The 15,911-nt window shown below is 40.4% G+C and overlaps 1 protein-coding gene across 1 annotated transcript; it reads left to right on the forward strand.

Moving 5' to 3' along the window:
• The first annotated feature begins 4,594 nt into the window (after positions 1 to 4,594).
• On the forward strand, positions 4,595 to 15,326 carry c7a (complement component 7a). The gene is made up of 18 exons (XM_031305003.2): positions 4,595 to 4,737; positions 4,937 to 4,995; positions 5,122 to 5,200; positions 5,480 to 5,621; positions 8,480 to 8,624; positions 8,744 to 8,882; positions 9,819 to 9,962; positions 10,084 to 10,327; positions 10,980 to 11,090; positions 11,186 to 11,355; positions 11,486 to 11,714; positions 12,618 to 12,789; positions 12,952 to 13,039; positions 13,332 to 13,464; positions 13,548 to 13,736; positions 14,478 to 14,574; positions 14,669 to 14,853; positions 14,946 to 15,326. Exons 1-18 carry the CDS (start codon positions 4,732 to 4,734, stop codon positions 15,128 to 15,130), a joined length of 2,517 nt encoding a protein of 838 aa, XP_031160863.1. The 5' UTR covers positions 4,595 to 4,731; the 3' UTR covers positions 15,131 to 15,326.
• Positions 15,327 to 15,911: the final 585 nt, after the last annotated feature.

The following is a 15,911-nucleotide window of genomic DNA, read 5'->3' on the forward strand; positions in this document are numbered from 1 at the left end:
AGATGAGGAGGAGGAAGAGGTGTGGGAGGTAGAGATGGATGATGGCATTCAGACGTTTAAATGGGGGCAGTAACCAGATGCACAGTTTCAGAAAAGTTTGGCGTGTGAGGAGGAGGAAGAGCAATTTCACTAGCCACGCTTTTGTCTAGTTATAGGGGGTACACGACACTGGCAATTTGTCTGTCAATAGAAGCTACACAGCAATCTACAATATCACAGTGAGAAACATTAAAAGCAACATAAAAGGCCGGGATACACAGTTTATTATTAAAAGTCAACAAAGATAGAGTCATTATCGGGTACAGAGGGGAAACTGGGAATTGGAATGATTCTTTTAGTCAGTCAGACATGAAAACAGCAAATGGACAAAAGGAGGCACCAACACTCAGAAAGAGAGAGTTCATGTTGCAATCATGTCACGCTGTCTGAAAGGGCCATCCGTCAGAACTGACCACTGGTGATCATCACCACCTGTTACCTATAAAATCATATAGTTACATAAAACCTTAGCACTATTTTTACTTTCTCTATATTAAAATGGACATCCTTGTTAATGATGCCAAAATGCATCACAATAATTTGCTGAAGAAGAATTAATTTTGATCTACAGTATGTCAGTGATTTTCAACCCTTTTGGCTTGTGACCCTTGTAGAAATATTCTATAATCTAGATGAGTTTTTCTCAGTATAAAAGTTTATAATATATGTGAGTTGTGTGTAGTCATAAGACATGGTTGTAATTTCCAGGGAAGACACATTTGAACTCCATGTACAATGTATACACTCGGACCATAGATCCGTTAGCTTAAGCTTTGATTACATTATAGTTCAGGAATGTGAAGTGTATGTTAGAAACTGTTTTTTAGTACCAGGCGGGAGGTGGAACGGCAGGGGGTGGCTCTTGGGTCAGTGTGTGTGTGTGTGTGTGTGTGAGAGAGATGAAGAAATCTGCCTGGAGACAGAGGATGACGCCATCAAGGAAGAAGATAAAAAGATTAGGCATATGGTCAGAGGGGGTTCACAATTTTGGGAGAGACTGAGGAGACCTGAACCCCGAATACTATTGTCTGCGGCCAGGGAAACTTAGGATCCTTTTTGTGTACCCGCACGTGTGTTTAAACTTAAATGCTGGACTTCAGTAAACTTGCTCAACTGAACTCTTCATCTCAGATTGATCCTTGTGTTCTGGTAAACTTAAGTCCGATGTAAGAAGGCACAGGAATTCATGAATTGGAATCAGATTTGACAGGCCTTAGGGCCTTATTTTAGACATAATTCCCTACACCCTTTATGTGAAGCAACTTGTATTACGTTTTATATATCTCTTTTTTATATACAGTAATTCCTCTCCTTGATTGACAGATGGTAGAAACAGAAAGGAAACATGGGATGAAATGCAACAAAGATCCCCATGCAAATCAAACCAGGGATGTTGCAGTTACATACAATATGCGTTTAAACTGGCTATCAGGATACAAATATCACTTTAATGACAGAAAAAATAAATGTTGAAATATGGTATACGGTTTATTCTGGAGTAGAGCAAGCACATAAGCTCCATATCTATTGACTAAGTCTGTCTCTCTTGGGGCCTCACAGCCTGTCATTTTCTGGCAGACCAAACTTCCAGGGCAGATGGCGGTCAAAGATGCCCTTTGAACATCATGAGACCCACAGAAGCGGCACTAATGGAGCGCATGGTCTGGTGGCCTATTGTCTGAGCCAACTGTTATTGTAGCCTGAGGTGCTGGGACTTGGCTCCCTGCTGTACAGTAGCCGAGTCATTTAGCATTGGGTGGTCATTTTAGAAATACAGGAAATTGGGGCAACCTCAAGCTCACCCAGTAAGAGCATTCGCCCCATGTTGGCTGTGTCCTGCAGCGGGGCAGGGTTCGAATCCAACCTGCTGCCCTTTGCTGCGTTTCATCCCCCATCTCTCTCCCCCTTTCATGTCTATCCACTTTCAAAATAAAGGGAAAATCCCCAAAAATAATCTTTAAAAGAAATACAGGAAATCACTTTTGTAGTCATTATCTCAGTCTATTATGCACAACGTATGCATGACTTATGTTTTGATTATCTAGAATTTGTATTATGACTTGTATTATGTATTATAAGGTTACTCAAATAAAAGTTTTCAGTTATTAGTAACTACAATAATGTGGTTATTTAGACACGTTCTTGTATATGACAGATGTTGCATAAAATTAAATATATGTACAGTACAATAATAAATTATACTGCTGTATATTGTTAGATAGAAGGCACTTGTTCTTTAAGACAGTCAAGTAGAAAATATAATGCAGTTTCTGCATTGCTCTAAAATTGCTGTACCTGGAAAATTGCTCTGGAATATGATGCTTACTTGGAGGGAGCTTAGTTTTTCTGTGAATGTACTGTAGGGCTGAGATTGTGGGCACAAAGCATTTGTTTGAGGTTTCTATTTTTCTCTATTGCATACTTCTGCTATTTATTCAGAACCAGAAAATGTATTCTCATTTTCAAAACGTCATTGCCATTGTACAGTAGTAAACATAACCTTTTCTGTGTTTTGCAACTCATTTTAAATTGAACTGTACATTATTGACATCCTAAATTTGTAGGCAGGATAAATTGCCTCTTGCTTATTTCTATAAATGATAGGCAGCAGTAATCAATGCTCACCAACACAACCTCACCTGCCCTGCGGCTGCTGAAAATAATTTAATATAAACACTCAAACTCAGTGGTATTTCCTCTTGAGCTGCCAGTATGTGATGGATATGCACAGTTTGGCCTCCTTTCTGGCTGTGACAGCAGATACAGTATATACCCATAATTAGACAGAGATGTGCATTTGATATACCAATATGGGAACACTTCCTCATTAAATAGCAGTTAATCTCAAGTTTGGCTGCAAGAGATGTGTCCCTGCAGACATAGCCTACATCTGATTGTGATGGACTTCATCATCCAGCCTCTATGTCTCTTTTAACATGCATATTTTATTAAGATCAACATTTTAAATGATCTAAAATAAAATCTGGCTTAACATTTAGAAATGTCCTAATACATCCTTTACCATATGTAGTTTTTCCTCAAAAATCTCCTCTGCTTATTTACTCTATCCACAAATTTTCTCAGCCTTGAATCACATTTCTGCAGTGAAGAGAAAATGGTTCTTAAATCTCTATTGCCCTCCTGTGTCACATCTCAATACTAGTAGTTATGTATGTTTGTTTTCATTTTGTGTCTCTGTCAAAGTTTTTCTTCATACATGCTTTCACCTGCAGCAAAGCTCCCTCTGAACAAATTAAAAAAAGACAATAGTCATTTAGACAAAACAAATAGTTATGTCATTGAAAAAGACAAGTTGAAAAGCTACATAGCTAATTGTACAGAATTAAAAAATATATATCTTGCAAGACGGTGTTAAGTTTGAACTAATGTCATTGTTTTGACATGTGATGTGAGTTCAGTGAGATAAATGCTTAACCGTTAACAATGTCTGTAAAACCTTTGAGCTTGAGATTTAAGTTTAACAGTTTATGCCTGACCTTGGAAACAGCTGTTGCCGGAGCAATTAAAACTCAAGGTCCAGTTACTCGCTTGTTCTGGGGCTTTTGGCCGTATCCCACAGTCTTTATGGAGTTTTCTCATTTGTGGTTAAACTGTGTTGAAACTCTCCATTGTTCTATCTACGCTGGCTTAAAAGTTGAGATTGACCTTTGAAACAGCATCAACTTTTAAGCCAACATAGATGAGAAGTACTGGAGGTGCTCAATGGGTTGAAATTAAGGGGCACTGGCCCCGAGATGACATTTCATTCACCTTGTTCGGGAACAGCCTTTTCTCACAGCAGACAGGCTAATAGGCTTTGACTGTCCATAAGAGAAGCATAGGTGTTAGTAATAGCACCTTAACATTATACTATATTATACTAATACATTAACGATGGCTCTCTTCTATTCAAGTGTCCCAGTAAGCCATGTCAGTATGTCAAGTGAGTCACCAGGACCCTGAAACTAAACTGAATTCAGCCATCATTAATTTGATTATTTACACTTGTGCTTTTCCTACTGTGACATGTTAAAAAGGCCTACTACTACTGGTATTGTGCGTGACAGCTTACTTCCTTAATAATAATAATAATAATAATAATAATAATAATAATAATAATAATTCATACTCTTATCATACTCATAATTCATTCACAATGTTTTTTTTTACTGGCACACCTAAATGGAACACAGCACTATTTAGTGTTAATAGTTTCACCTGTCCTTTCCTGTTGTCACAGGTAAAAGTGTTTTCTGTGAGAAAGGGCTGTCAGCTCAATAATAAATGTAACAGTCAGAAGAAGAAGAACAGCAGATGAGAGAGTCTCACTCCAGAAGGAAACTTTGCTTGGAGTTTCACAATGAGCTTTTTGGCAGGAGTAGCCACACACATATTATCTTTTCTCTAAAGCAAAGACACACTTCTACACACTATTTGTCATGCTCACACGCACGCACACGCACACGCACACGCACACGCACACGCACACGCACACACACACACACACACACACACACACACACACACACACACACACACACACAAATCGTTCCTCTTCCGCATGAAACCCAATGAGTTCCTAGGAATGTTCTTCCAAGAAGTTGACTCCCACAAAAACAAAACTTAATATAAAACAGCATCTCGCTCAAAGCCTCTTCAAGACTCTTTGCTGTTTGCTGCTCTTCGCTCACCATGAAGGCAAGTAGATTTTACATTCAATAACAGGGAAATAACAAACACATTTTTCAGATTTCTACACATTTGATATATAGTATAACTGACATCTTAGAGTATTTTTGCATTTACCTCAGTTTACTCCTAAAAACCCTTCTTCCCCTGCATCTTATCTTCTTTTCTCTTCATCGCTTCTGCTCTCCGTTTCTCTTCACTTCTTCAGAGCATTACTCTCATTTTAGCAGCCTTGCCATGGCAGCTATTCCTGTTCACTCCCAAAGGGTACATGTGTTTTTGCTTTCCTGTTTCAACATTAAAAACAAAATGAATGATATTGATGAATGATAAATATGCAATGATTATTTGGTTTCATTTATTGAATCATTTGATTTCAATTTCATTCCCAAGGTTTTGTGACCAGAGAGTTCATTGCCAGTGGGGGCCTTATGGTGACTGGTCAGCGTGTGATGGCTGCACCAAATTACAGGTTAGGATTTGTTTTAGTATTATAAAATGGGAAGCTCAAATTAAGCAATCTGATTGGCTCATAGCCGTGATATAAAAATGGTGGTGCGCGGTCATGGAAGGATTGTATCATGTGGACTCCCCAACAGTTTTGTTGTCATTACTTAGAATTCCTCATGGGGGCAGCAGGAATATATATAGCTTTAAGTAGCCTAAAACTTTACAAAATTATGGTTATGTTTTTATTTATTTGCTTGTTAGTATACTTTTTTCATATTTCTTTGTCACATTGTGGTTACAGACAAGAAGCCGAGCCATGGCAGTCTATGCTCAGTTTGGAGGGAACCCCTGTGATGGGGAGCGAACTGAGACCAGGTCCTGCGAAACCACACAAGACTGCCCTCTAGAGGATGGATGTGGAAACAGGTTTCGCTGTTTATCGGGTTAGAAATAAATCTCTGTTCTATTTCGTATAGGCTTCGCCCCAAGGGGGTAAGCTTCGCTTCAGAGCTCGAACCTCCTATGGCACCATTTTGATGCTAATAAGCCATCACCTCCCGATAGCATTGTATTGACTGCCATTCATTTTGGCACCACTTTGACAGCGAATAACTTTACATCTGAAGCGTTTAAAGACTCTATTTGTCCATTGTTTATTTCTAAAGAAACACAACAATGTATAAAAGGCTCCATTACCTTGTACCTCACGTTATGGCTCCGTAGCAGACTTTTTGTAAAAATAGGCTAACGATTGTGTCATAACCACGTGACTTACTGTCGTATAGTAGAGGAATTACCGTATAGTACAGGAGAAGTGCGCAGGCAGTTTCGTCTTACATTAGCTGTTTAAGTGTAATTACTAATGTTAACTAGCATTTTAGTTAGCAATAATTAGCCTGTGCATATGTTATCTCCTTACATATACCTATGCTCTCCGTCTCTGCAATATTCGGAATGATTGAGATTTCTCTTGGCACAGCTACCAGAAGACTTACAACTTTCAGACACGTTGCTCACGGCACATCTACGTCGTCTCTCTCAGTTGGAGGCTGCGCAGTAACGCTCAGCCATCACCGGAAAAGTGCTTCCAATGGCCTTCACTGGTCTCCGTCCAGAGCAACGGGATCTGTTGGTCCATTCCTATATACTGTCTATGATTCTTATATACTGTCTATGCTTCGCCCTCTAAGAGCTATTGCTATTGGGTTTATCCAAGAAGATTTTCTTCGGTGCCCTGTGCCCCGCACAGGCCTCTCTTACGTCCGCAGATACTGTATATTACAGTGGCGTGACCAGGGATCTGCTCCAATTTTTTCTTCAGCGACAAGCAGTTTGAAGACTTCGAAGAACAGTGGTGTCCGCCATGTATCGACCACCCACCGGCTACATCCTGCCGCCGGCCTGCTGGCACCCCGCCGACCACCGGCAGTTCTGCGGTTGCTTACCGACTGCGGTCAAGCCAGCCTCCACCTCGAAATAAGCAGTCAAACTAGCCGCCCCTATATTTCGCGGTGCGCGTATACACTTGCTATTACGGTGAGACCGTCAGAACTAAAAACAGGGAATTTTCCGACGAAGGCAATTTCCCATTCATTTATTCTGTCTGCCTGTCTATCTGTCTGCCTTCCTGTCAGAAAGAAAGAAAGAAAGAAAGAAAGAAAGAAAGAAAGAAAGAAAGAAAGATTTTAGCACACCTCACAACCTTTCACTGCATGATATGCTGAATTCCAAAATAAGAGCCCCCCAAAAATCATATATAAGCTGTTTGTCTACACATTCAGAAAATCATAAAAATAAATGTCCTAGCTTCCACAGACCAATTTCACCTCAGATGGAGAGGACTCCATCTCAAGGTGTCAACTACAATGTTTCAGGACATTCTGATGTTGTTTTCCAAAATACAGACAGACAGAATGTCCTGAAACATTGTAGTTGACACCTTGAGATGGAGTCCTCTCCATCTGAGGTGAAATTGATCTGTGGAAGCTAGGACATTTATTTTTATGATTTTCTGAATGTGTAGACAAAACAGCTAATATATGATTTTTGGGAGGCTCTTCTTTTGGAAAACAACATCAGAATGTCCTGAAACATTGTAGTTGACACCTTGAGATGGAGTCCTCTCCATCTGAGGTGAAATTGGTCTGTGGAAGCTAGGACTTTTATTTTTATGATTTTCTGAATGTGTAGACAAACAGCTTATATATGATTTTTGGGGGTCTCTTATTTTGGAATTCAGCATATCATGCAGTGAAAGGTTGTGAGGTGTGCTAAAATCTTTCTTTCTTTCTTTCTTTCTTTCTTTCTTTCTGACAGGAAGGCAGACAGATAGACAGGCAGACAGAATAAATGAATGGGAAATTGCCTTCGTCGGAAAATTCCCTGTTTTTAGTTCTGACGGTCTCACCGTAATAGCAAGTGTATACGCGCACCGCGAAATATAGGGGCGGCTAGTTTGACTGCTTATTTCGAGGTGGAGGCTGGCTTGACCGCAGTTTCGAAGCAGCGTCTGTCTCATTGACTGTGTGAAGCTATCACCCACGCCTGTAGCGCGGAGGGAGTGGAACCCCCCCTCAGAGCATTCGGGCGCACTCCGCGAGAGCGCTGCCAGCGTCCGCGGCCCCCTCAGCAGTGTGACGGTGGCCAACGTTTGCACAGCGGCTTCCTGGGTGTCCCCGTGCCCGTTCATCCGTTGTTATCTGCACGGTGCGTCTGAGTCCCCCATGACTCACGCAGTTTTATCCGCACTTGACGGCAGATGATGCGCTGTCAGGTTTGGTTTTGCTGCTGTCTCCATCCTCCTGATTGATTCATTAAACCTTGTTCAGTGGAAATAGGAAGATGAATTAGTCTGTGTTCTGCTTGTGGACCTTGTGTCGCAGGTGGCGTTGGTTACGTCAGCTTCACCCTTAACCCAATAGCAATAGCTCTTAGAGGGCGAAGCCTATACGAAATAGAACGATAGTTACGTATTGTAACTCCAGATTCTATGAGTATAAGCACAGCCCTCTAAGATTTGGGCCACCTGCTTCACCAACATTGGCTGAAGAAAAATGCTGATGTTGGGAGCAGATCTCTGGTCGCGCCACTGTAATATACAATATCTGCAGACGTAAGAGAGTCCCGTGCGGGGCACAGGGCGCGAAAGAAAATCTTCACGATAAACCCATAGCAATAGCTCTTAGAGGGCTGTGCTTATACTCATAGAATCTGGAGTTACAATATGTAACTATCGTTCATTCCCATTATCCTACTTGTAAATAACATTCACTGAGCTGTCCGTCTATCTTCTGATCCACAGGGAAGTGTATTAGCCCGTCTCTGCAGTGTAACGGAGATCAGGACTGTGAGGAGGATGGACACGACGAACGTGGCTGTGACATGGATAAACACATTGTATGTCAAAACTCGGTTCTCCCGCCAAACATTGAACACCTAGGACTCGGGCAAGTGACAAATTCTTTGTGCACCCATTCTCGCACACACAAGCAGGTGCTATATGCTTACCAGTATGGGGTCCCGATTGTGCCAAAATTAAGTCGACATGCTTACTATGCCTCTGTAGGTTTGATGTGGTGTCAGGGAAACGGAGGGGCAGTGTCATCAACACAAAGAGCTTTGGGGGACAGTGTCGTATCATCTACAGCGGTGTCCACAACACTCTCTACAGACTGCCCCTTAGTACTATCCAGTACAGCTTTATGGTTGGTCATTCTGGAAACATAGTTGTTCCGCTTGGTCACTTATTACTTTAAAGGTAGGCTACCCTGTGGAGTTTTGATTGTTCATGAAAGCTTTGTTTACATTTCTTAACATCCTATTACCAGGTGGCATTAATTCTACCTGATAAAATATTTTCAAAGCTATTTATAATCTATTGAATTGGTTACATCAACTAGCCTTCTTCTTCTTTTGCTCATTAATCTATTTGTGATCATTTATATGATCTCGTTCATCTTTGGCAACTAAAACTACTGGGTTAAAGTTTAGGGGATATAGTATGGTTAAAACATTGCCATGAAGGACAAGAGAAACAAAGACAGGACTTGTCGCTGGTGTTGAAGTCACTAGGTTAGTTGACCCAACCATCCACAAGGGCGCCATTTACACCTTGTGTTAACATGTGATCTGTATCTGGAAATATCTGAATAATGACATCTGATCCGCATATTTGCATTTAAACCTGGTATTAATGAGCATTCACATTACCTCCATCCTTGATCGTCTCAATATGCAAATCAGTGGCACATTCCAGGTCAAGGAAAGCAATGCCATGGATGGGCGTCATCCATTTCTAAATCACTTTTTGTAGGTGAACCATTCAACTTGCTGGGAGGATTTTTTTTTTCTTAAGTATGTTGTCACAATGTATGTATTACATTTACAATGATTTTTACACAGTTGTTGTGTGTTTATTCCAGGTGTCTTGTGGTGTGTATGTATGTAAGTCCTTCTGTGAATGCCACAAAACTAGTGGTCAAAACATTACTCTATAGCACTAGTGGTCAAAAACTCCACAGGATACCTTTAAAGATTCAACATCTCAGTTTAGTGCATGTTCTGTGCATGTTTATTTCATTTTTTAAACATTTGTTGATTTAAATTGTTAATTTAACATAGTTAAACATGTGCTGTTTCAGGTCAAAGCTCAGAATGACTTCAGTGATGAGATGTACAGCAGTAAATGGCACTATGCAAAGGACATTGTCAAAAGAGAGAAAGTGACCGGGACCACAACAGGATATAACAACTATGACTTTCATGAGACACATGACAAGACTCAGGTATGTAAGAACCAGAGATTCTATCTCTGCATCTTTGACAGCAAATCCCTGTGATAATGCATGTGATTGGAAGAGGAAAATCCAACTACAAAATTAAGCTTAGTGATTTTACTCCTTCCAGACCCAAAAGCTTTTGGTTTTAAAGAATGACATAGAGGTAGCTCAGTTCCAGAGCAACTCTCATCAGTACCTCCCATTATCTGAGGTGTTCTGGAAGGCACTGGTTAACCTCCCATCAGTCTACGACTACGCTTCCTACAGGAAGGTTTTAGAGAGGTTTGGAACACATTACCTGTCTGAGGGAAGCCTCGGAGGCTCCTTTAAGATCATCGCCAAGATTGATGAAGAAACTGAAAGAACGATGGGTGAGGATTCATAAATCATCAGCAGTTTTATGACAGGCCTAAATCAAAGAAAGAAACTTGTTATATTAAATATTCATGATGGGACATGTAGGGAACAAAGTGCTTTTACTTCACATTCTACTGGTTCACATACATATTTCTTCTGATGGTGGCTGGTTGTGTCTTTGTGTAATTTTTAGAAGTATTATGTATGAACTTGACACTACAAAAATAGAACTAGCCCGTGTTGTTCACCATTGACACCATGGCTAAGCTAAGAGTATTTGCAATATATAATTTTTAGAAAAAAGCATTTTTTTCAGAAATTTCCAGTATATGTCATCAGAATGCATTTGAAAATGTCAAATGTCTGAAATACATTTCATAAAAGCAAATAACCTACTCTATAATTGTATGTATTCTGCTTTTCTGAAAGATGTGCATCAGACTATTTTCAACACAACATGACACAACCAATTGTTTGCAGTCAGAATTTTCCTAATTAACACTAGATTTTAAATATTAAAAGGGTAATTTATATATATTAGAAGTATTACAAGTATTTATTAGAAGTATTAGTAGTCCATCCATAAAGCGCTGCCTCAATCCTGCTGTTAATTTCTGACACTGACTTTTGTTTGTCTTTTTCCTTTGACTTTCCGTTGTTTTCAAGTCAGCGACCACTATGACTATAGTGAATGTACAAGGACCAAACGTTGGTTTCTTATATTCCCCATCAACCATGTGGACTGCAGGCGTGATCATTCATCATCATCATTCACTAGTACAATTTTGATGTTAATATTACAAACATACCAGCCTATGAAAACACTTCACATTACTGAATCTTTTTGTCATCCTCTACAACCCTTTTTAAAGGGGGTCATTCCAGGAGCAATAATGTGCAAAAGGTGACTGTGCAGGGGGGAGGCATCCAACAAATTGCAGCACTGGAAGGCATGGGGCTCTCTGATCCGGACAGAAACTGGGAAATGTACTCAAACTGGGCTGAGTCTGTCCGATCATTTCCAAAGGTCATAAAGCAAACGGTGAGGGGAAAGTAAAATAATTGCTCTTAAATTTTAAAGAATGAACTTAATGTTGGATTAAGTTATATGCATTTTAGTGTGACATCTTATTAAATATCACAACACCTACACATCTCTCTTGTTTTGGCAGCTGCGTCCGTTGTCAGAGCTGGTGAAGGAGGTTCAGTGTGCTGGGGTGAAGAGGCTCTACCTCCGCAGGGCTATAGAACAGTACCTTACTGAGAGCGACACCTGCCACTGCCGGCCCTGCAGAAACAATGGCATGGTTGTCATGGATGGAGATACATGCACATGCATCTGTAAGCCTGGTACAAAAGGACTGGCCTGTGAGCAGGGAACTGAAGCAGAGGGTCAGCAGGGTGGGTGTTGCATTTCAGAAAGGGTTTTTATTGTTACTTTGGTCTTGGTTAAGGTAGTTTGATATGTTTAAAGCAATTATTTGACATTTTGGGAAATATGCTTATTTGCTTTTGTGCTGAGGGTTATATAGGAAGATTGATCAATCTTCTCATCTAACTCTCAGTTTGAAAGCGCATTTCACAAGCGAGAGAGAGAGAGAGAGAGAGAGAGAGAGAGAGAGAGAGAGCAGCGGTAGTAGAGCGAACTAGAGAGTGAATGAAGAGAGGGAGCACCAAACAAAGCAGTGAATCAGAGGAATAAAACATTTTCAGAATGTTTCATGGCGGTTACTATCCAAACCAGAAAATAAACACCCCCCGACCTTGGTGGGAAGGTGCCACATTGGTGGATTTTTTGTGAATGCAATGGTTCAAAGCGTCTGTGTGTGTCGGTTAAACTTGTGCATTGGTATGAGATTCCGAGGGTCGTGAAAAAGAAGCGGTACCTGACAATGAGAATGGGCTGCATATCCTGTATGCTGTTTTTGGCTGAGGGTTACACGCCCACAAGAGGCCCAAAAACGTCCCACACAGTAAAACATTTTTAAAAGGAGAAAATACAGGCAGAGGGCAGGATCTCTGCAGAAACAGACACCGCCACAAATTTCTTCTACATAAGTGATGATTGAGAGAGATTATTCATGTATTAGTCTATACTTTTTTTAGTAAACAACTGCCTAATTATCCTATTAAGTCAAATTGTCTAGGTAGTAGGTTTATGCTCTAATAATGGTCATTTTTTTTGCTTTTACCAGGCTAAATACAGTACCTAAGTAAGTGAGTCACTCTTTATTGGATTATATCACATAGACTGTAATATATTTTTCACTTTCTCCCTCTTTCTTTCTGTTATTGCCCATCAAGGAGTGATCCACGGTAGTTGGGCCTGCTGGTCAGCCTGGTCAGCGTGCTCTGGGGTTCGAAGGTCAAGACGTCGTTCCTGCTCTAATCCCACTCCTCAGAACGGGGGACAACCTTGTATTGGAGAACCCACTGAGTCGTCAGACTGTGAAGACCAAGACCTGCAATACTTGAAGTCAGAGAGAGTTGAAGTTTTATTTTGCAGTATGAATTTTGTAACATTTTTGTAACAAGCACCAGGAGTCATTGCATTGAATTTACAATAAGATGAAGTTTCCCACTGGTTTTCATCAATATGCAAGTCTACAACAGCCTATTTTTAACAATTTTTCTACAGAACCATGGAGCCTCAGTGCTTTGACCAAACTCTCCCAGCAAGTCAGAAGTGTGGAACCCCACCTGTTCTCATCAATGGCTACATCCTGGTAAAGATAAAGCCAAACTTGAAGTTACCGTACATTATGGAACAAGTTATTGCAATAATTTTTACAATCACACTAATTGATTTTACAGTATTGGGTCAGTCAGTATTACACAGAAGGCCACAAGTTCAGTGTTACTCCTTAAATAATTTACTTTGTCTTTACATCAGTCAGCCTAATTGAAATATTCATATTTCAGTCTCTTAATTTCTGTTCCCTTTTAAGATGTTTCTGTACAGAAATCAGAACTGAAAAATAAAATGTAATCACTTTTTTGTCACTCTATGCTCCACAGGTCCCTAAGGACATTTACCTTGTGGGTAGTAAGGTTGAGTATACCTGCACTGCAGGTTATTATCTTGTTGGTGACAGCACCCTAGAATGTACTGCTAATCAATCCTGGTCTACCAGCCCTGGACTGTGCACAGGTGAATACCCATAACCAAAGTTTAACATTTACAATCAAAATAAATTACAGTGTTACTTTGTTAAAGTCCCACTTTTCTCCCAGTCTCAAGGTGCAACATTAAGTCCCTCACTAAAGACGTCATAGCCTCGCCTTTACAGCAGGCCTATGCCATAGGGGACACAGTCACCTTGTCCTGTCCAGCGGGTAGACAGCTACTTGGAGAAGCAACAATTATTTGTGACCCCAGTCTGCATTTTTCACCAGACCCAGCAGGAATCAAATGCAGCCCAGGTACATTTTACTTCAAAGTTTAAAACTACAAAAGACTATTAAAAGTAGTCCAATGGATGGCATGGACCTGCTGTGTAACAAATTGGACTGCAGTATATTTTACTTTCAACCTGTTATTTCAATCAGGAGAGACTTCATTTAAGAGTGAAAATAAGTTTAATGAACATGGTGCATGATAGGTTGATATGTTAGAGTCTTTGGTGATTAGACTGCATCGCAATGTTAAATTCTAAGGGGAATAGAGTCCGTAGATATATAGGAATAACCCCCCCCGATGGAGTCTAGACATTGATGGAGGTGATGAAGGGATAAAGGAAGCCAGAAGATCTGGATGGATGTGATGTGAAGCAAGGCTTCTGATGGAAGAACCCTGGGTGCTGGGAATAATGAGAACTGGAGGTGAATAGGGTGGAGGAGGGTCACTCGATTTAGCCTGAAATGACAAATGACAGCAGCAAAGAGTAGACAGATTTAAAGTTTGAATGAAACAACACGATAGCTCACAGAGATTGTGGCAAAATCTGGTTGGTTTAACTGAAAGAGTAAATGCCCACATTCAGCTGATGACAATGCAGCTGATTAGGTTGGGAGAGAGAAATGTGAAGCATAGTAGTCTTCCTGAATGAACTTACGCTGAGCTTAATTTGTTCTTTACTGTTTCATATACTATATTTCTATCATTGAATTGATTGATATTAGTCTGTTATCAATGTGGATAAATTATTTATATGTATCCTACAGTCAGTACATCACAACAACCCTCTCCTTCGGTGCAATGTAAACTGTGGGAGAAGTCTTCCAGAGGAAAATGTGTTTGCAAAATGCCTTTTGAATGCAGGTATGTTTACTCACCCAATCATCACTTTTTGCAAAATGGACTGATTTGATGAATTATTTTGTTACTGTGTTTGATGATGATTTTTGTCCACCAGTTCATCTTTGGAGGTGTGTGCCACTACTTTCGTGAATAGAAAATCTGTCCTTCTGAATGTGTGCAAAATGCATGCACTGCAGTGTATGGGAAAGAACTACACGATAGCAGAGGACAGCACCTGCAAGTGGCCGGAGCACAACACAACAGGCTGCACCAACTGTCACATGTGGGAGACCTGTGACGGTAGGGACATCTCAAAGCTAAAAACAATCCATTATAAAAGTATTTGCAATTTGTAGTAATTGATCTTATTTGTCTTCACACCGTTCTTTTAGATCAAACCAACAAGTGTCGCTGTAAGGACTCTGCAGATTGCTTGACCCCGGGATTAAATGTGTGCGTCCAAGTTGGGGAGGATGCGACTGCAGCGTCTCAGACCATGAGCGAGTGTGAAGCAGGACTACAGCGATGTAAGGGACAAAAGGTGTCAGTTGTCAGTATTCTGCCTTGTGCTGCTTGAGGATGCAAGACGAGGAATTGACCTTACATCTTCACCTTCCTTTACACATTAATCCTCCACACTTAACACTTAACCTCATATTTCCCAGTGAATTAGTATTGTACCAAGTGTCACTGCTTCACCACATTGTAAAAGTACACCTTTATGCATGTATAAAACTATAATGTAAAACTGTATTGAGACAAGGAATAAATAGAGATATGACCCAAAAGCATGTAATATAATTATCCCAGAGAAATGTTGAGATGTATATTTCTGTCACAGTAAATACTGCTTGTACGCTGCAGTGTAAGGGTTTTTAAAAAGGTTTTAAAAGAAATAATTTTGTTAATTGCCCTTGAGATAATGTTTGAAAATCTGTGTTCTGGCCTGAGATGGTCTATTTCAAAAGATGTCATGTGCTTACTAAACCAGACAGCGCTCAGCCTGCCAAGCAAACCCTTGCTGAAAATCTATTGTAGCCTCTGGCTAGCTGCCCTCTCCCGGTGTGAGTGCATGTGTCTGAATCTGCCTGTGAAACTGTGAGAAGACACCAGCTACTTGATGTCTCCTTATCACATCAAAATGCTTATTGTCGGCAGATGTGCATCCCTCAGTTACACCGTGTTGTACAGAAAGGCTGGTGGGTGAGAGGAAGGTGCTAGAAAATGCTCCAGAGGTAGCACACATGGTCCACTCTTAAAGGTGTGAAACACACAAACTGACATACAGAGGTTTTTTTGGGTGAGAGAAAGAATATGCAGGCATGAACAGGCAGGCTATGAATCTCCATGAGCTCTAA

Source organism: Sander lucioperca, chromosome 2 (assembly GCF_008315115.2).
Source record: "Sander lucioperca isolate FBNREF2018 chromosome 2, SLUC_FBN_1.2, whole genome shotgun sequence".
In the NCBI taxonomy this organism is placed as follows: Eukaryota; Metazoa; Chordata; class Actinopteri; order Perciformes; family Percidae; genus Sander; species Sander lucioperca.

Coding starts and splice junctions, on each gene's coding strand:
- c7a (XM_031305003.2), top strand. Junction 5,622..8,479: donor CAGGTTTCGCTGTTTATCGG/GTTAGAAATAAA, acceptor TCTGATCCACAG/GGAAGTGTATTAGCCCGTCT. Junction 8,883..9,818: donor CTATCCAGTACAGCTTTATG/GTTGGTCATTCT, acceptor GTGCTGTTTCAG/GTCAAAGCTCAGAATGACTT.